The sequence below is a fragment of the Daphnia pulex genome, chromosome 9 (genome assembly GCF_021134715.1).
Source record: "Daphnia pulex isolate KAP4 chromosome 9, ASM2113471v1".
Lineage (NCBI taxonomy): Eukaryota > Metazoa > Arthropoda > Branchiopoda > Diplostraca > Daphniidae > Daphnia > Daphnia pulex.
Window position 1 is genome coordinate 9,127,626 of NC_060025.1, and position 20,663 is coordinate 9,148,288.

At 44.4% G+C, this 20,663-nt stretch overlaps 2 protein-coding genes across 12 annotated transcripts; one reads left to right on the forward strand and one right to left on the reverse strand.

The window, feature by feature from the left end:
- LOC124203344 (SET domain-containing protein SmydA-8-like) lies at positions 1-2,336 on the reverse strand. The gene is made up of 8 exons (XM_046600087.1): positions 1,962-2,336; positions 1,693-1,885; positions 1,461-1,613; positions 1,110-1,387; positions 968-1,047; positions 627-903; positions 344-558; positions 1-273 (listed from the first exon to the last, which is right to left on the reverse strand). Exons 1-8 carry the CDS (start codon positions 2,150-2,152, stop codon positions 41-43), a joined length of 1,620 nt encoding a protein of 539 aa, XP_046456043.1. The 5' UTR covers positions 2,153-2,336; the 3' UTR covers positions 1-40.
- Positions 2,337-6,156: 3,820 nt separating this feature from the next.
- LOC124202974 (partitioning defective 3 homolog) lies at positions 6,157-20,621 on the forward strand. 11 transcript variants are annotated; one of them, XM_046599508.1, is made up of 19 exons: positions 6,168-6,443; positions 6,822-7,093; positions 10,903-11,460; positions 11,789-12,466; positions 12,849-13,212; positions 13,378-14,267; positions 14,342-14,814; positions 14,920-15,054; positions 15,202-15,305; positions 15,669-15,824; positions 16,196-16,396; positions 16,639-16,953; positions 17,099-17,574; positions 18,200-18,447; positions 18,534-18,716; positions 18,880-18,966; positions 19,202-19,369; positions 19,454-19,554; positions 19,635-20,474. In XM_046599508.1, the coding sequence occupies exons 2-19, from the start codon at positions 6,974-6,976 to the stop codon at positions 19,754-19,756; spliced, it is 5,379 nt and encodes a 1,792-aa protein (XP_046455464.1). In that variant the 5' UTR covers positions 6,168-6,443; positions 6,822-6,973; the 3' UTR covers positions 19,757-20,474. The 11 variants fall into 11 exon arrangements, with proteins under 11 accessions (XP_046455472.1, XP_046455464.1, XP_046455470.1 ...); XM_046599511.1 differs by lacking the exons at positions 6,168-6,443; positions 6,822-7,093 and adding an exon at positions 7,205-9,843; XM_046599507.1 differs by lacking the exons at positions 6,168-6,443; positions 6,822-7,093 and adding an exon at positions 9,960-10,582.
- Positions 20,622-20,663: the final 42 nt, after the last annotated feature.

Sequence of the window (20,663 nt, forward strand, 5' to 3'; positions counted from 1 at the left end):
TGAGAAATCAATTCGTTTATTTTCCCTTATTAGTTGTGCATCACATGGACGAGATCCATCGCTGGATTTGATCCAGGGCTTGAACGGCCGCACTACCCATGGCCCCTTCCGTCGAGGCAGGATCTTCTAGCGACAAGATTCTAGTGGCTTCCGACAATATCGACCGGACAGATTCAATCTTCTCTTTGAATTCCGCCGAACTGATTTGGCCGGCCTCGAACGTTCGTCTAGCCATCAGCAACATTGGCGCGTGCATCTCGTATAGTGTCACACCTTTATTCAACAATCAAATTGCTGTTTAAGTGATGTGAAAAGATTGAATTCATTTGGTTTCTATGCATACCTCTGATTCGTGTCAGGCCGGGCTCGACGACATCCGCCACATCCAGCAACTGCCGGCAGATGGCAACTTTACGTTCCAGCTGTTCCATCGTCAAAGTGTTGAGCAAATACTTTTCATCCCGTCCGTACAATTGGCTCAGCGACTGCCGGGCGCTCGTGAACAGGAAGTGATTGGGATGGACAAGTGAGGCGTGTCGACTTAGGAATCCTTCGAACCTTCCGGCCCAAAAAAAAAGGTTTGATTGCAACTTTTATAATCAGATTTTTTAAAAATCTCAAAATACTTTTCGACTTCGTTGGGTCCGATAGTTTCGAATTCTTCTTTGAGTTTGTCGACCACTCGGTTGACAACGACGGCCGTCAATTTGTACGAGCACAAATTGCATTTCCATTCCGTTTCTTTCTCATCCAGCGGGCGGATGGGCAGCACGAAGCCCGTGGGGCATTTCTGGCAGCGCAGGGCCGATAAATAAGTTGAGCATTCCGTCGGATCGGAGCAGCGGGAACAATCACATTCGAATAATTTACTCTGACGCAACAGAGATCGACGTTCTCTCGTTCCTGTAATTTTAAATGTAGCGTCATTTTCAGTTTAATATATTCATTTAATTGGATTAAATATTGCCTTCGAGCGCCAGAGCATAACTGGAAAAGACTTGCTCTCCTCTCATAATTGGAACTGAAGCTCGAACTGTCATCTGGTAACTAAATAAGAAATTTGATTAGGTTTTATTATTTCGGTATCAAAATTTTGAATTGATTTCTACTTGGCATCGATGACGTGGTTCATATTAGACACGCAGTTGTGAGACATCATCGAGGCCAGAGGGAACAGACCGAGGATGCGTTGCTGGCCACTGTTGGGAGGTCTGATTTCATAGGCATTGACGTCCAGGGCCCCGCAAGCCGAGTGGATTTCTTCCTGGGTAAATTGATCGGATAATTCGCAAACCTTGTGGAGAAATTCGACGACGTTGATTTGGTAGACGCTCCAATAGTCCGACTTTCTCCTCAAGTCGTTGTGGTTCTCCAATCCGTTGAATTGCTGTTTATTATATTACAAAACGGACTGTGTGTAATTAATTATTTTAATTAATTTGCAGTTTTTGGTTTTATACTTCGAATAATTTGGGCTGGGTCGTCTTCAATAAAAGTCCTCTGAGTGGCGAAATACATTGGTAGACCGGATGCGATTTGCTCATGTCGGTTATTGTGATGCGCGATTTGGTCCGGCTCAAAACTTTGCATTCCGTTTCGCCATGTTCGGGACTCTATTATTACGTATTTTGACGGACGGACCGTTTTTAGAAAGTCAAAGTTATTGTTATTTGTTTGGTTATATGATTTTACCTTGGCACATTTCTCTTGACAAAACGGGAAATTACATCCAGGGCACCGGAAGAGACTGGCCTCTTCAACATTCTCCAAACTGGTGTAGCACGCCAAACAGCACGGCAGACAACCTTGTTTGGGTCCCGTGAAAATGGCCTTTTCCCGAAATATGATTTCACCCGGTTTGATATTCTTGGACGCCACCATGATCCTAAAAAGATATAATCCGTTTATAGTCACGATGTGTTTTTATTTTAAATGAATTCTAATAGATGTAGTATTTATACCTGCCATATTTCTGGTCGAAAACAATCTTGTAAGGTTTGCACTGGCTCTTGTGAGTGGCCCAATGTTGTTTCTGGTGTTCCTTTGAGCAGTAAGAAATTTCACCGCATCCTCCGCAGATTTGCGAGGCTTTTGAACGACACAATGCGCACACTTTGCTGCTGGTGCCGTTGGCCGTTGGTCGATTCATCATCACAATTAATTAAATACAAAGGCGCTGCGTTCAAGTTTAATTGCACTGATTGTGTGCTGGGAGAGACAATGAGACGTTATATCCCGACTTGCGTGATCCAATGTTCCAACTGCGTCCTGACACGAAGCGTCTGGATTTTTCTTCGACTTTCTGGTTATCTGGTGTCGAGTCCCTTTTTGTTGCTGCTATAATTAGAGCTTCTCTCTTACATATATACACAGGGTCAAAACTGGAGAGTCCCATTATTCTATTTCCATATATCGGCGTTCCTCCCCCCACCCACGCCACTGTTGAAAATGTTACACACACACAGCGCAAAAGTCGGTCAAGTCTGGCGCTTATTCGACCTGCTGCTGGCTACTATATCCGACACTTTCAAATATGGGACAGTTAAACAGCACTAGGTCAGAAATTCAATATTATTTAGAAAGAAAAGAGAAATTCAAATATACACAAGATGAAACATCATCCAGAAAGACACGCCCGATACCATGTGCGCTTCTGTGATTCAAATAGGCGGTTGTACATGGATAAAAGAGAAATAGGGTCCTAATAATCATCCCCTTACAGCGTCTCCTATTGTCGCTTTTCACCCCAACAAGCGACGTGATAACACACCTTGAACCACGACGTTACACAATGGAAAGGGGGACTATATGTGTACAATCAGGGCTTTATCTTCTTCGGAGAAATATGTATACTAAGACGGAAGAAAGTTTTTTTTTGGAGGGGTATTGTTATAGACACACTCGGCCGTACTGTATGGGTCTCTGTCAACGGGCGCCGGGTGTGGTCTTTCTACCAGTTCAAAGAAGATAAGACTCTTATCTCTCTCTATACATGTCCATAAGCGCCTATTATAATACATACAAGCTATTATGAGTAATATCTCGTGTTTGAGGTTATTTAGAGACCTTACAGCTCAGCAGCTCTTGACATATAATCCCGATGCAGATTTGATGTTGAATGATCAAGTAGTGTACGTAGTGCCCTAGATATCTACATTTTTAAAAATTGGGTGGAATTAAAAAAAAGAAAGGAATTGGGAGCGAGAGAGACTTTATCCGTCAGCTGATCAAAATGGCCATAGCGAGCAAAACTATATATATTGGCTGTTGTGCTGCGTACTAGTTATATAGCCAATGATTTCACCTCAGCAGCAGCAGCAAGTAACAAAATGCGAGAAATAGGGCGTGATGCGCAGCAGTAGACACAGCACACGAGTCACTAGTCCCGCGTGACCCCATTCCCGCGCATTCACAACATTTCTTTCACAGTTCCCCCATTTTCTATATCGACTTTAATCGAGAATTCTTCTTTTTCTTCTCACCGTCTTGGGCGACTCTTTTAATTGCGTGAGCAATTTTCTTTTATTGTCATGACGACAGGAAACGGCTGAATTTGATTAACTGCCATTCATTTATATTATTCCCTGTAGTGTGTATAGTTGATGGCTGGTAATTTTACATGAACAACAACATTTAGCCTGGGATTATTAATTTCCCGAGTTAGACGCGCTTTGAATTTCAATGTCGTGACGGCGAATAAAATCGAAATGTTTTTAAAAATAACGACCCCCCGATTAAAGCGACTGCCGTCCAACAACATTCCTGCAAACGATATAATTAAGAAACACAAAACTCGTTATTATTATTATGATTTGAAATTGTTTCCTGTTCTCTCGATCAACCGCAAAAATATGAGTCACTAGCGCCCAAGAAGTGTTGTTGGCGGAGCAGACGGATTGAATTACACAAACCCAACCCTTTTGAACGCAATTCAACAACTTTTATTCTTTTTTTTTTTAATAAAGCTTATGGAAAATAATATTCTTTGAGAGCGATCTAAATTTCGTGGTCCTTAACACAAATTTTCAGCGCCAAAATGGGCGTGTCCGTTGTGTACAATGCGCCGCCTGCCAGTTGATCCGCGTAGATCCGCAATCGTGATTTTATATAAAAATGTGTACGAAAAAACAACAAGGAGGATTTGCCGCCACGCCCAGTGGGAAAAAGGCGTTTGAAAAATTCAAAAAACCTTTTTATTTAAGTTTTAAAAAATGTTGGGTCGATTCACAAGTGAAATTGTTTTTTTCTAAATTCCGGATAAGGATATAGCGTGTTGTCATCAATGTGTGCATGTCGAACAAACAAATGCCGCCATGCACACAGATGAGAGAGACTTCAATTAATCTATAGCCGAATTCTCTATGTTTTATTGCCTTTGTCAACTTTTGAGGTTTTCCTACTCCCCTATAGATATGGTGTATAGTCTAGAATGTGTGTGACCGGTTTTTCTTGTTATTCCAGTCAATATTGTCCTCAAGAAAAGAATGTCCGTATTATTTTTGGATTTGATTTGAATATTCCCTTTCACGTGTGTGTACACTTTCTCTGATAACGGTTGGAGAGTTGCTGATATAGTCTCTCAGCCACTGGCGTTATAGACGAGAAAGTCAAATAAAAAATCTCAAGGAAAAGTTTTTTGGATAAAACAAGTTTGTCTTATATGAATTTACATAAGAGATATGAATCTGAATATTTCACGATTCAACGATCCGAATTTTTATGTGCATGTATGGGCCGGCCGTGCAGTTAACTCTTTGTTTAACACGACGACCTTATAGTAAATTATAATTTAAACTGTGTGTATAGAAAGAGGCTGATCAACGTCAGGCCACATTTGCGCGTTCGGCAGCCGAGAGGCTTATGACAGATGGGATTTGACGTGTCAAACCAACGGGCAATTGAACACAAACATATTACCAAGTTAAAAAGAAAAACCGGCTTATTGTGTAAGAGAGTGGATGATCCGTGATGATTATTATTCAGTTTCCAACTACTGTGCGATTCATAAGAAAGTGTCTGAGAGAGTGAAATAAGAAAGGGAAAATCTCGACAGCAGCTAAAGTGAGAGTATGGATGCAATTTTTTCAACGCCCAAATTTTTAAAAATAAAAAATTGAACGACCATCCATCATCGTCTTGGGTATACAAAAATAATAAAACAATCGAATAAATATCCAATAGCTTCTCTCTCTTCCATTGGCAGCCATATATGATGAAATTCAATCCGTTGCTGCTGGGAAATCACACCCTCCTCTTTGAGCTGCTGGTTGATGATGAAATGAACGGAATTTTTTCTTTTCTTTTGATTATTATTTTCGTGTGTTATTTCAGCGCGACTGCCAAGGACTCTCTGCTGGCCGTCTCCCGTTTCAAAAGTTTTCGTAAGTGGCCCTCCCATGAGAGGCCCCTGCTGCAATCACGTTGATGAATGCGATGAGAAATAATATTAGCTAATTGTTATGTGGAGACCTTCGCGTCGGCTGGGATAAATAAATAATTTGAATGCAAGAAAAGAAAGGATGGACCTTGAGGACATGCAGATATGACTGTCTTGTGGTACTGTTATTTATAGTTTGTCTTGTGGCACGGAAATTTGAAATTAGCGCGCGGATGAAATGTGAAATTTAAAACAGGACCAGCTGGCTGCTGTGTAGATCTCGTTAATTAGAGTTTGTTATTTTCTTCTTTTATTCTGGAATATATAAGACGAGTTCATGTAGGATGTACTTCATCCATCATTCATCATTGATTTTTCTCACGGGTGTGAAGATTGTAGCAGCCAGACTGGCGCGTTAGATTCTCCTTGTGTGTGTGTGGATTATGTAAAACTATTCATTGTGTGTGTTCCTCCTGGCAGAAGAGCTAGCCGATAAAAACCCACACATTCCAGTTAGAGATAACGTCGTTTACCCATGGATTCCCAAATCGCCGATTGAAATTTGATGCCCCTTGCAGATAAAGTCAATTACCCGCCTGTGTGTGTGTGTGTATGTGTGATTTTGTAAGCGGTATTTTTATTTTCTCTTCCATTTTTAGTACATAGCAGCAGTGGAAATGTTGTTTGGAGAAATCACAGGTGTTGCGTTATTACGTCGAGTCGACATTCCTACTGGTAGATGGCGCTGACGGCGGCGGCGGTCTTCCCACCTTTATGCTTCACAACCACCTAGGCAAGCCCTCCAGTGTTATTCGTCGTGTCGGTTGCCGAACAACAGCAGCAGTTTTATAAGGCACACACACACACAGCAGCGCTTTCTCTCTCTCTCTCCCAACTACGAAACAGTTTAACGAGATATATTTACTGGGAGAAGAAAAAAACGGAAAAAAAAAGAAGAACTGGGTTGTGTGCTGCTGTAGAGCCCCATTGTGAATCGTGATGTTCAGTTCAACCGACGTCTGTCTTGTGAAGTAAACTTCGTCCGGGACCCGTACTAATAGTTTGTGTGAGATATTATATATTTAGATATTTCGTATTTTTCTTCTTTTGTGTAATTGTTAACCCCCCCCCCCCCTTGGTAGAAAAAGCAGTGCAACTCGTCCCCCCATCGTGGTTCCCCCTCCTTTTTTTCCCCTCCCTCCTGTCAATGATGGCTGGGTATGAAACCCCAGTTCGACTCTTGTAATTCGAAACGAATTTCCCAGGGAAAAGATCGCACACGTCTCGAGTCCTTTTTCTTTACTTTTTTTTCTCCTCCCTCAACCCAAGTTTCTTTTTGAGTTAGTTTCTTGTCTTGCATTTCGAGTCTCAGTTTGGAAGTTTGCCTCCTTCGGTGTTAGTGTGTGTGTTCCAGGAGATGCTGACAACTTTGTTTCTCTTACAGGAAGACCGTCAGTATCAACAGTGAGGTGGTTGCTGACTGTTGTGGACCGATCTGCTCTCTTCCCTCAGTGCTCAGCAAGTTTGGTTTACATTATCGGGCCAAATGTTCATTTAGATTAACACAAACATCAGCAGCAGCAGCAGTTCTTCGTCATGAAAGTCACTGTTTGCTTTGGACCTGTCAGCGTGGTGGTTCCTTGTGGCAATGGAGACATTTTGGTCAGAGATCTCATCAGCCAGGCTGTGACGAGATACAGAAAGGCATCCAACAAGGTATTTCCATTCATTCGTTTTATCTTATCTTGTGCTGAAATCTTGGTGCTCCACATTGTCTGAGTGGTGGACAAAGTGCAAGTCAACCCTTTGCCAAATTTGGACTTTGGTCATTAATAACTGTTTTGCATTCCTTAGATAGGTGAAGTGACTAATGGGCAAGCCATTTTTCTAGTTATTTTCACTCGTTTGCTGTTTCTCGTTTGGGGTGGTGGTGTTGGGGAGGAAGCCAAGTAATCGAAATAGGAAACGGGTATTTATTTTTCTGCTTTTCGTCGAGGCGTGTAAGTGTAGTTCCCGTCGGTCCAGCACGGCCGTTCATTTCATTCAAGATTTTTCGTTAACGACAAGAAGGGGGGTGAAGAAGAACGTGCATTCAAACGACCTTCCATTGCGGTTTTTCTCCAAAAAACAAAATGCTGTCGGAATTTCTTTCCTCGTCATCGTACGTTAGCTTTCAGGCTGGATGCAACCCGACAAACATTATACGGGAGTGTGTAGCAATACGCGGATATGCCCACGCACGGATTCTATCGCCACCGTTTTTATTTTCTCAGGAACAAAAAAAAAGAAGGAACCCAATATTCACGGCTGGCTTGTGTTGTTGTTGTTGTCGGTCCCCTATCCCAGCGGTACAACTCTATGGTAGCGGACTACTTTTGCTATTTTTCGTAAAAAGTGTTGACTCTCCAACGGTCGCGTGCCACTATACCGTCGTGATGTGTTGCAGCAGCAGCTCTCCTGTTCATCAGATAAAAGCGACTATAGTACAAGGGGTGGTATAGAGCAACAGCTGCCGTGATGTGTCTCTAGGCCCCTTTTGATTCGTAATGCATCTGCCACCCTCGTAGTCGAGTTGAGGGTGGGGGGGAAATTGTATAATAAGAGCAGAGAAGAAGAAGAACGACCGTTGGGGAATTTTACCCAGAGGGGAAGTTTGCACTGGTGTCAGACTGTGTGGACGATATTTGAGACTATTTTCTTCTTCTTCTTTTATTATTTAGAAAAGAAGAAAAGAAACGTGCGCACACTTTTACTTTTTTCCCCCATTTTTCTCCCTCGATTGACACTGGGGAGTCACCGCGTGTCGTTTGAAAATCGAGACGGGATGATGATGTCACCGATCGATTTTTCCGGTCGTGTGTCTATGTGTACCGGGGGGGATTGACATGACGAGATACACAAACCGTCAAAAAGCCCGTTCGTGATGATGTAAGGTTTCCCAGTTAGGAGTCGATCGATAAGCCCTTTTGTTACCCTCCGTCCGGCTTATGTCTCCAAGATTTAATTGCCGTATTGATTGATTCATTTTATCTTTATGAGATGAAAAAAGAGTCGAGTGGCAAACAGCGCCATTTCCTCTTCTCGTATGGCCTCTTGACCTCATCCGCCCACTTTTTTGGAAACGTTTGACGTTTTCGAGTGAAACACACAGCTGTTGTGTGTGTGTGTATAACAGTCATCCGTAGGCAGGATGAGAAAAAAAGGAAAAGTATAACGAGTAAAAATGTCTGCCACTTTTAAAAGGACGGCCATAAAGGTCACATTTCAATGTCGAAATGTGAAGCACATTTCCTGCGAAAAAGAAACCACTTTCTTCTTCATCTTGAAGTTGTGTGGCAACAACATCTTTTTCCCAGGCACCAAATTCCCAGTGGTCAAATCATGTTTTTGCTTCTTTTATTTTCTCAGAAACAGGATCTTACTCTGGAGACGGTTGTGTCACGACGATATTCATTTAAGTTTAATACTAATTTTGGAGTTGTTTGTTCTTTGGCATCAGGAATTATCGACCGTCAAATATTGACGCAGAGTTTTGTTACTGATACCGGGAAAGTTTGCTAGATACGATAGTAGTAGTGCTCTGGAATCATTCAATATTGACAACTATGGCGTCTGACGTCTGAACTTGGATGTTTGTGGACGTGACCCAGATAACGCGCAGGTTTTACAAAAGAAAAACGTGCGACAGAAGGAAACCTGTTGGATCACTTGAACGGCTAGTTTATTTCTATGCGATAATGTCAGTTGGAGGAAGACGGATGGATTACTAGTTTAGTGGGAGAAAAAAGGAATTGTTTACCGGAAAGTTGTTGACATTTTTTTGAAAATTTTTGACAGTTGCGAAAAAGATTGAACGAGTTGGTAATTTGACCGCTAGATGGCGGCGGCGCATTGTTTTTGTTCGTAAAAGACGGGGGAGGAGATGGAAAGGTGGAAAAATGTTCCATTCCGGTCTGAAAATGTTGTTTTTTTTTCTTTCTTCTTCATTTGATGTTTGCCTTGGATAGTTGGTGGGGTTCTGGTTGGCAGCTCATGCAAGACATTTCCCCCTTTCAAAACAAGTAAAAAAAAAAAAAACAGTCTCTGGTTTAGTTGGCTGCTGAGTGCTTCCCCTACCGCACTCACCGCCAGTTGGGTGTATTTTTGACTCCCGTCCGTTTTTCAGTACCTGTACCGAAATTGTGACTCTGACCAACGTGTGGTGTCGTGTGTTTGTTGTTGTGTCATTAGAGGAACCATAAAAACACGCCCATAGTGTTTTTTTTATCAGACTGGGCAGAATTCTTTCGTTCCATTTTTCTTTTCCCGTCCGCGATTTCCTGCTGACATTCAAAATTCCGATGGCTAATCGACTTTTGACACTTTGCGTTGGAGTTTATCCAATCGACCAGCTTTAATCCCCTTACTATTACCACCATCCGAGTGTTGTGTGTCACCTGGCGGCCGCCATTGTCTTCATCATGATTGTATGTCACGTATTTTCCTTTTTTTCTTTCTCCTGCCAAAATAAGAAATATTCTCTGACGTTTTGGTGTGTGTGTTTGTAAATCAAATACTTGGACTTTTTTCTTTCCCCTATTAGGTCACACTGTCAAAGATGGCAATAGTTTATTTCTTTTTAGAAGTAAATTTTCAAACGAAAAGTTTGTCCATCCCGAGGGGTGGAGTTGGCAGAGCCTCATTTTCCGTTTGTTGTTTTGTATTTTATTTTATTCTGGAAAACCGGACATTGCCCGCCCTTTTTTGCCTGTTATCAGGTGCCCCCCAGCTCCCCACACACACACACGGCCACCATTGACTATCACACAGTACATGTAGAAATTTTCCTGATTGTCCGTTCTCAGTCGTCGTTCGTGAGTTACCGGGTGCGTTGCGACCCAACCGAAAAAAAAAAAAGTTGTCGGGACCGTTTTCTTTCTTTATTCGTTTCTTTGTGTGTGCGTTCGCTTGTGACCCGAGGATATTCTACAGCACAGACGCAACGGTAGAAACAGGAGGAGAAAGATGTGAAAGAAAACGGTTGTGTGTGTGTGTTTGGCAATGGCTTACAAAAGTTGTAACAGTCGAGCAGTTCAACTGGTTCATTATTTCCCGTGCAGATTATTCTCCCATCGCGTTCAATCCTACCAGTTGGATAGTTGCGATTCTCTAGACATTTTCGACGACGCCACTTCTGGCTTATCCAACGGCGTCTACAAGCACCTGGTAAAAAAGAAAACACAAAACAAGACACGTCGTCGTCGTCTATTCCCATGCACGATTTCTTGTGGCCGGCTGAATTCATTTCTCGCGTTTTTCTTCTATTCGCTCGACTATATGTTGTTGTTTTTTGGGTGGTGGTGAGGGATGGAGAGAGTTGTATGTACGTGTCTGTGGCTGTAGGGAGAGAAAGCCATTGGCCGACCGCTCCCTTTTTGGTGCTTTGACATTTCTGAATGTCTAATGAGAAGGAAAAGACGAAGAAGAAGAAGATGGAATATCATCATTTGTGTTTCATTTTCTCGTTTTTCCCGTTTTTTTTTCAGTCAAATGATGCTGCCATTTCTGTAGCGGCTCTTCGATCATCGGATGGTGCCATTCTAGATCCGGATGACCGACTGGCCGATGTCGTCGACGATCGGGAACAGTTGGCCGCTTGCCTTTCCAATGGTGGCGGCGGTGGTGGTGGCAGCGGATCTGAATTGGACGAGCCTTCCCTGGGTGTCCCCTTGGTGCTCGGCCCGCGGATCGGATTGATGAATCTGCGAGGTGACGGCACTTCGGCCAGTTCCAACTCCGGTTCACCTTCGCCGACCGATTTCGGTCTCCATCACCACGGCTACGGCGTCGTCGGCAGCAGTCATCCAGCCAGTCGAAAGGACATTGAGGTCACAGGCCAAGAAGCGGCCACGGGTCTCATGGTCGATCACCTACACCTGCAGGTCAGACGCGGATCAGAGCCGGCTCTCAATCGCATCAGTCCCGACGCTCCGTCTACCGCGCCAAACACCACAGGCTCCTCATCTTCTTCAGCCTCCACCGGCCATCACCTCCACCACCACGCAGACATGCCACCTACCACCTCCAACAGCAGAGACTACAAGGTAACGTAACACACATGACCAAACTGGGAGTCCTTTTTTTCCAGGAGAAAGCTCCAAAAATCCAATCGATTTTTTCTGTTTTTCTACTGGCCAAAAACAGAAAGAGAAAAAAAGCCTTGGAGCTTCTTTTCTCTTCTCGATAAAAAATGGCAATCATAATAATAATCCTTGAAAGTTTTCTCTGTGTGTGAATTATCTTTGTGCACCGGTTTGATCCGGTGTCAGTGAATTGCAGTTTGGAATTTTATTTTATTTATTTTTCGTTTGTTTGTTTGTTTATCTTTTGTTGTACATTATGTGGGTCAATACCATATGGCCACATGAGCAGAGGTGGTCGGCAGCCCCCATTGTGGATCCCACATCGGATTCCGACTGCGAGGAACGTGACTTGGAAGTCGTACGACGCCACCCGTCCGGCCCGCGGTTCGCTCGATCCGGCGCTCGCGTCTCGATGCAAATTTTTGGCGGAGGCGTTGGCAGCGCCGCCAACGGCGGAAGCCATAACAATGCTGGATATCGGTGGGCTGAAGCGGCCGACAATGCCTTACTTTCCGCCGCAACGGCTCCGACGGGGGTGGCTACGCCGACCGCAACTACTCCGCCCGATTATGAGGAGACGATGCACCGGAGGACCCGCAGCCTCAGACGGGAACCGGTGGGCGCCACCAGTGAATCGATTCCGCTCAGCGACGGCCATCACCACCTCTACCAGCCGCACCACCTTAACAACAGCAGCAGCAACAACAACATGCAGTCCCAATTGGCAACAACTCAACTGGTGGTGTTGCCTAATGAAGGCGGCCAACCGCTGGGCATCCACGTCGTTCCCGATTACTCGCCCCTGGGTAACGAATTGGGCCTATTGGTGCAGGGCGTCGAGCCCGGCGGCCGGATTTACCGGGACGGACGCATCGCCGTTCACGACCGCATCGTCGAGATCAATTCGCATCCGCTCAAGGACGTGCCTTTCCACCGAGCTCAGGAGCTCTTCCGCAACGCCCTCCAGGTATATTTCTTTTTCTCTTATCTCATTTTTGCCAATCTCGTTTGTCTCAGCTGTTTCTGTTTTTGTTCCTCCTCCCGCCACATTCCGAAAAGGTCGTTCCGGCCATTTGATTTTGTAAACTACCAAAAAATGCAAAACTTTTCCTTTTTTTTCCTGAACGATTTCTCGCCCAGCTGTTAGCTGTTGGCCCTGGCATTTTTGTTATCGTTTCGATTGCTTATCTGCCTGCCCTCCCCTCCCCCCCTCTCTCTCTGAGTTGACCTTGATTGTCTACTTAATCAGGCCGCCAGTCACGATCCATAAAAACGGGTTCATTCCCAAAATGAAGACCCTCATCGAATTATTATTTTTATTTTGTTATTTCTTCATTTGGGAAAATCAGAGTCGTGACCTTCGTTTGCGGATAGTCAAATCGAACGGAGAAGTGAATCGCGGCCCGGCGTCGGATCAGTTGGATGAAATGACGCAACAACAACAGCAACAGCCGCAACTAATACAGACTCAACAACAACAGGCGCCCCCTTCCCGTGTAGCCGCCGTGTCGCCAACTCGCAAGACACCGGCCGTCGTCCCTGGAACGGGCCGAGCCAGCAACGCCCTCATGACTGTCAGCACGAGGAAAATCGGCAAAAAACTGGATTTGGAGCTGACGAAAGGCCATGAAGGACTCGGCTTTAGTGTCACGACGCGTGACAATCCGGCTGGAGGGCTTTGCCCCATTTACATCAAGAATATCTTACCCAGAGGTTCGTTTTGTCGTTCGTTTTTCTTGACTTGGCTCAGAAATGTCAAATTCCGTTTTTTCCCAGGTTGTTTTCCAACCTTCTTTTCTTTCCTGGAATCCTCCCTGTTGTTCTTTTTTGGAATGGCAATCAATTTGACTTTTAAAAAAATGTTGTAATATTTTGCAGGTGCCGCGATTGAGGATGGCCGACTGCGCTCCGGTGATCGACTTTTGGAGGTCAACGGCGTGGAAATGACGGGCAAGACTCAGAGCGAGGTGGTTAGCCTTTTGCGCAACATTCCCAGCGGTGGTGTCGCCCGTCTCCTAATTTCCCGACAGGAAACGGAAGAAGAAATCCAACAGTCGAACCAATTGCAAAATCAACAAATTCAATCGTCTCAGCTTCAATCGTCGACTCAAACTCAGCAGACGAGTCCCAAATTGCCCCGGCAGATGAAATCCATCAGCAGGGCCAGCGAAGAGAGTCTGCTGCTCCTGCCCTGGAAGCAGCGCGAGATCCTCACACTCGACATTCCCGTCCACGACACGGAAAAGGCCGGCCTCGGCATTTCAGTCAAAGGCAAGACGACGTCGTCATCGGGAAATGGCACCAGCGACCTGGGCATCTTCATCAAGTCGGTCCTGCACGGAGGAGCCGCTTCCAGGGACGGCCGGCTCTGCACCAACGACCAGCTCCTTCACGTCAACGGCGTCTCTCTGCAGGGGCGATCCAACACGGAAGCGATGGAAGGATTGAGGCGAGCCGTCCACCAGGAGGGTCCTAAGCCCGGGCACATCACCCTGACGGTTGCCCGCAAAATGCACGCGCTCAAGGATCGTGAAGTGACGCTGGAAGGGCAGTCGCAGGACGACACGGTGAACGGAACGGTTCGACTGGGCGGCAACGGGGGCGACAGCTCCGGCAGTTACGATCATTCCGGAGGCAGTAGCGACCAATCCGGTTCCACCGTCATTTTTGTCAGCGGAAGTGGATCAGACAGTCGTGAGAGAAATCTCATGAAAGACAATCGACTCTCCGGAATCTCCTCTGATCTCCGCAACGAGAGTTACTACCGGGTAAGTTTCAACTTTTGATTTTTCCCCAGTTGAATTTGAATTGATTGAATTTTGTTTTGGTTTTATTTTTGAAGGCCACGCACGAAACGTGGAACACGACACAGTTGCAGGAAACTTTGATGAGTTCGTCGAAATCGAACGGTGGGCACCAGACGAGCGTAGTGCAGCAGGGTCCAGGGCGGAAGCAGCATTCGCAAAACAGCCCAACGGTCCATTTGACGCCGGGCGAGGTGGTTTCGATCGACGGTGATTACCTGCCGCAGTCGAGGCCACGCCCACCCTCTATGATGATGATGTCGACGTCCAACGGTTCCTCAGTGGCCTCTACACCGGATACGACCATGAACTTGCCTTGGCAGCAGCAACAACAACATTCCAATAATAACATTCGTGGTCCCGGTGGTCAACGCTCTGGACCAACGGATGGACGCGACCGACCGTGGCCCAATGCCGAGCAGCCACAACCGCCCCAGAGTCCCCTGTCGGAAACATCCATGCGATCCGATGGACGTCCCAGCGATTCGGAAGCGCCCACCTACACCAGCCAGTACGTCACGTTTTATTTTTTGTTTTGATTGTTTTGGGAAATTCTTTTTATTTGTCATTTCATTGTTTTGTTTTTTTCTTTGTTCTTTTTTTTCTTTTTTTGAAGGACTTCTTTGGACACGGACCCGAACGCTCCCGGCTTTTCTCGCGACCAGTTTGGTCGTCAGAGCATGTCGGAAAAACGGCACGCCTCGCTGGACGCCAAGAACACGGACACTTATCAAAGGAATAAGAAACTCAGGTCGGTAGAAGAACCAACGCGATTTTATTTTCCTCTTTTTTCCTATTGTCACCAAGACGACCAAAACGATGATTATTACACAATTAGAAGCGTACGGGACTCGATACGGTTTTAACACGTCGGAAATATTTTTATTGAATTCTACAGGGAGGAAAGAGAACGTCAGAAACAGACCCAGCCCGAAAGCGAACAGCAACAACAACAACAACAACCGCAAACATCCGCAGTGAAAGAGAACATGCCTCCATCAGGTAAAATAAAAATGACATTAATTTCACAAATTCTCACCTGGACGCTCCGTGTATTTGGTGATAGGCTAAAAGCTTCTTCTTTTGTCGGCGTACTTTTTTTTATCGGGAATAATATTAACTACTTTCGGCTTATTTAACTCTCTCACCTTTTTTTCTCCTTTTGATGCTTTTCCACGTAACGAGAAATAACAAAATAACATTCATTTAGACATTTAGATAATAATCTCATCCTAACCGTGAACCTTCGAATTTTGTTCTTTTTTCTCTCTCTCGTCTACCCTCTCCTACCACAACCCTCAACTCCTCCGACTTGAAATGGAAACATTGCGTGTCCTCTGGCGTGTTGTTGTGTGGGTGACTCAGGTCGGGTGATCCGTCGCGCTGTCAAGCGTCGTCACGCCCATCCTTTGGTTTCGCGTCTGGAGAAGGATTACCTCAGCTCACCCACCTATCACCGATCCAGTCCCAATCTTTATCAACCCAACGATGTTGTTGGGGGTGTTGGTGGTGTGGCTACAGGTGTGTGTGTGTGTCTGTCATGTTGTTGCTGTTGTTGCTGCTGTCCCTTAACTTTCTTTTAATGGCCCCCCTTCTCGGTCTCCTTCTGTCATTGAACTTTCTTTTTACTGGTGACTTATATTTTAAAAACATTTTTTCTGTAAAATAATGAACTTTTCGTGAAGGTCAAAGTCATTTGAAATTGCGGAATTACCCGGAGAAGTTCATTATTGCGGATTAATTGCGATAAATCTTTTTTTTTCACTTTCTCTCTCTCTCTCTCCTTTTCTGCACACGCAAATTAACCAAGAGACTAACCTCGACTGAAATTTCTTTTTTCCCACCCTCTGTTTGGCCTTATCTGGATTGGAATTGGATTTTGGTTAAAATAGCGAATCGCCGGGGGGTTGCGGGCACGGTTGATCGGGGTAGTCGCCTCTCTGTGGCCCCATCCATGATGATGATGATGACGGATCATTATCATCAGCATCAACGTTCTCGTGTCTCTTCGGTGGAATCCCTTCCCCTAATCGCTCCGTCACCTGTCCTATCCCTTCAACAAGGCCAAAGACGGCCGCCGCTGCTACCTCCATGTACGTAACGCAATTGCCGCTTGCTCGTGTGTGTGTGCACCTCTCTTTGTTTTATTATGCTTGCTCGGTTTTTTATTTTTATTTATCGCATCGCGCTGGGTGTAACGCTTTTTATTCCGTTTCTTTTTTGGTTGCCGGTTTGATCCGGTTTTTATTTTTATTTTATTTTTTTTCAATTTTGCCATTTTTTTAAATTTAAATAATGATAACCGTTGTGGATTTTTTAAATGTGCGTGAATCAGACAAGTCGCAGGAGAATAGCCGGCCGCTTTTCGTCCGTCCGGTTGACCCGCCTTCAAGAAACTCTTCAAGGGACATCGGCCCGACTTTGGGGTTGAAGAAATCGTCGAGTTTGGAGTCGCTCCAGACGGTCGTCCAGGAGATCCAGATGCAGGAGGAGGAGCCTCAAATCGGTTGCTACGGCTATCACCGGCCGACGGCCATCCGGGTGGTTCGAGGACGCGGCTGCAATGAAAGTTTCCGAGCGGCTGTCGATCGCAGCTACGACGAGTCGGGCCAGCCAACTGACGGCACCAACAAAGAGCCCATGGAGACACGTAAGCAACCCGGAAGCGTTTTACCAGACTAATGTTTTAATGTCCATTGAAAATTTCGTGAAACTTTCGGGATTTATTCCGGACTAGTAGACTGGAACATTCTTTTTTTTTTAATTTCTCTATTTATTTTCTCTTTGCGATTTAGTGGACGAAGCGTTGGAAGTTGAGGTGAATGAAATGATGCCACCGCCACGCTCTCCATCGGACATCGGAATTCCCATGTTGAACAACAAGAACGAGACGCGCAAGAGCAAAAAGAAGAACGCCAACGCGGCCGGACTCCTTTTGAAAGGCCTGGGCTCCATGTTCCGCTTCGGCAAGCACCGCAAATCCGCACCAGCCAGTCCAGAATCCGGTCATCAGTCATCCGGATCGGATCCGACAGTTTCGGGTCATCATTCCATGGCCGGCGGCCACATGATTATGCCTTCGTCCGGAAACCAATCTCACCATCACCACCAGAGCGAGCGGAGATCTTCTTCCGGTCATTCCGGAAGCATCGGCAGGTCGTCTGCCGTGAGCGAAGTGGACCGCCATCACGTCCTCAGACGAACTCTTCCGCCCGATGAACGTGACCGTGCAGAGCTCGGACGCCAAATGGCCATCGCCGTCGCTCGCCAGGTAAATTGCAAAAAACTCAAATTCGTGCGGATGATTGAGGACAAAGAAGAAGTTTGGGTTGACGTCATCTCGCCTTATGTGACGTCTAAAAGGAGAGGGGGGAAAACAACAAGTGATTCACCGGAAACATTTCACCGACGCTCGATTGTTTCGTCGAATAATGATGTTCGATTAAAAGCGAGTCTCGACTTTTTACGCATTTAATTCATGGGACTCCCACGCGTTCACAGGGAGCCAAAGTTCGTGTACACAGGATTTGCGGCTTTTTATTTATTTTCTATTTTTTTCTACGCGAGAGAGAGGAGGGTTGGAATAATTGAATGACGGGATATTGTGGTTTTTTCAAGTGCACACAAGCGACATTGTGAAAGACACACGATTTCACTTTGGGAAAATCAGTTTTCTTTTTTCTAGCTATAGAGCATAGGCTTGTAATCGAAGAATTTTTGTGAGTTGTAAACCATTTCGATCGTAATGTTTATTTTCCCGTTGCGGAAGAAATTAGTGGCCCCGTTTCTAGTCCATTTGCTGTTGCCATCTAACGGTTGTTTGTTCTGGCTTTAGAATTTCTGGTTTTTATTCTTTTATTTGATTGTTCGATTCTTTTCTCTTATTCTTTTTACAGGCCGCCCAAGATGAACAGAAGAGAATACAACATCATTATTTACGGTTGATGGATCAGCAACAACGCCAGGCCGCCGCCGCTCACGATCACCAGCAGAAGCAACAACAGCAGCAGCAACAACAGCAACAAGGGAATTCAGCAACAACTGGTGACCGCTCGCAGAGGCTGCATCAGCTGCGCGCCCAGCACCAAAAACGGCACGCCGAACAACAAAGACAGTCGACTCACACGCCGACGGAACAGTTCGAGTATGAAAAATATTCAAATTGCAGACGATGGAAATGACATTTTAACGTTTTTTCTTTTTCTTTTTCCCTTGACTTGTTTTGGTTAGGTCAAATAATAAGAATGTGCCGGAAATCATACACGGACGCTCGGCCAGTTACGACCCTTACAACGACGTGAGGAAACCCCGTAGCCGGGCAGCTGTCGGCGAACCCAATACTCTTATGCCCATTCCGGCCGTGCCTTCCTCCACGTCCAACTACAACAACAATTACGACGAATTTCAACTCAAGTAAATATCTTTATTTTCAATTTCACAGAACTTCTTTGAATTTAAGATCGTTTGCAATGAACGTGTTATTGTTGTTCGTGTCTCCACTAATATTTAACTCGACCAACATGTAACTAACGGTTTTGTGATTTGATTGGGGGTTTTCTATTTTGGCTACGAAAAGAAATGGCAATTTGAACCCGGTTCAGATTCGTGAAATGCAGGAATTGGTCCGTCATCAAAGACTCAAAGTTGAACAGGGACAAGTCATGTAAGAAATCAACAACATTTCCAAACAAACAAAAGTAGCGCGAGTTGATTATTTTCTTCGGTTGGTTTGAATTCGCCGCATCCGTCGCCTGCATTTTTATTTTTCGTTTATGATTTTGCATGGTCCCCAGTTTTATTTGGTTTTATTAGTTTTTATTTCGGTAGACATTTTGTTTTTTAAATTAAATGTTGATTGGAATTTGTATTAATTCATTTTCATTTGTTTGTTTTTGCAGTCGGCGTCAGCAGCACTATCACTCGCAGCGATCGGCTCGCGAGACGCGGATGAGCCCACCGGGTGGAAATGGTTGGTCGGGTGCCGATCGGCCCGTCTCCAACTATTTCGAGTATGAAAGTCTTCACATTGCTGGTCACAAGGTCGCATTGAGCGGACCACCTTACAAGTAATATTGCACACACACGTTTCCGATTTTTCCCTTTGTGCAATAAACTAACGAAATGTCTGTGTTTTTTAATGACTTTCTCAGACCTCAGCAACAACAACAATCGGGAAATCGTCGCCCACCCACCGTGCAGGGCGATGATACAACATTTTTCCGGCGCCCTGATAGAAACAGCACTGGTCATGGTACGTCTACTTCTGTTATTTCGGAATTTCATCATCTTCTTTGATACACTTGAATATGAATGGATTATTTTAACTTGCAGAATACGGAAGCAATCAAGGACGGGCATCTCAACGGGAATCGGTTTATGGTGCATCCACCTACGGAAGCGGCAGCCAAAATAACCCCAGCAGACCGGCTCCTTTGACAGGATCTAAAGTCTGAGCAGCAACGACGGCAGCAGTTAACATTCAGCTAATTATATAGGGACAATAGGTATCTGTGTTAATATCAAACTCAAAAAAAAATGAAACTATCAAGTACTTTGAAAACGAATGCATGTGCAGTCCATTGGTCAGATTTTCTTTGAAATATTTTCAAAGGAAAAAAGTCCATTTTCATTTTCATTTTTTTGCTCGATCAAAAAAACTGTTGAATTGTAAATAACTTAAGAAACTGTTTATTTTTTCAACACAAACCCAACGCGGAAATCTTCAAAGTCTGTCCCCATCAACCAATCTATTTTTAAATATTCCAATCCCTCTTTTTACATATTAAAACACAAATTAAGCTGAAAAGTAATTGAGCGAATCGTGTGTTGTACATATCGCGGAACCGTCCATGAAAGAAAGAAGAAAAGAGTATTATTTTCTTTTTTTAAAATTATAAATAGTCCCAGTCGTCAATTGAATATTCTCGCACTAAAAAACAAAATTGAAAACTTGACGACTTACGGGCCAAATGTTTGTTTTTGAATGAAGAAGAGTTATAATTCACAATTTGACGCTAATATTTGCGCAGGTTGGCTCTTGAAAACTGTTTCAAATCGTGTGTCTTCATCTGTCACTTTCTATTTGTTTTTATACATTCCCCCCCATTTGCCATATCAAATCAAGTGTCTATTATTCCTCCTCTCTCATTTGTAATAATAATTTCTTTTATATTTCGGTTTTTAACTATGCATCACAAAACACACTCCGATATAGTATAATAACTCTGCTACTGTTTAATTTTTTTTCCGGTCGAAAGAGAAAAAGAAAAGAAACTAGAAAAAAAATTATCTTTTGAATAAACGAATGACGTGATTCTATTTTTTTTCGCCTTGACAACAAAATATTTAGACCGATTTAAT

Excerpts from the sequence above, each read along its gene's own strand:
- LOC124203344 (XM_046600087.1), bottom strand. The coding sequence starts at position 2,152 with ATGATGAATCGACCAACGGCCAACGGCACCAGCAGCAAAGTGTGCGCA. Across the intron at positions 1,048-1,109 it reads AACCACGTCATCGATGCCAA|TTACCAGATGACAGTTCGAG; the intron begins GTAGAAATCAAT and ends TTTCTTATTTAG. Across the intron at positions 559-626 it reads GGACCCAACGAAGTCGAAAA|GTTCGAAGGATTCCTAAGTC; the intron begins GTATTTTGAGAT and ends TTGGGCCGGAAG.
- LOC124202974 (XM_046599507.1), top strand. The coding sequence starts at position 10,418 with ATGGCTTACAAAAGTTGTAACAGTCGAGCAGTTCAACTGGTTCATTAT. Across the intron at positions 11,461-11,788 it reads CCAACAGCAGAGACTACAAG|AGGTGGTCGGCAGCCCCCAT; the intron begins GTAACGTAACAC and ends CCACATGAGCAG. Across the intron at positions 14,815-14,919 it reads GCGCCCACCTACACCAGCCA|GACTTCTTTGGACACGGACC; the intron begins GTACGTCACGTT and ends CTTTTTTTGAAG.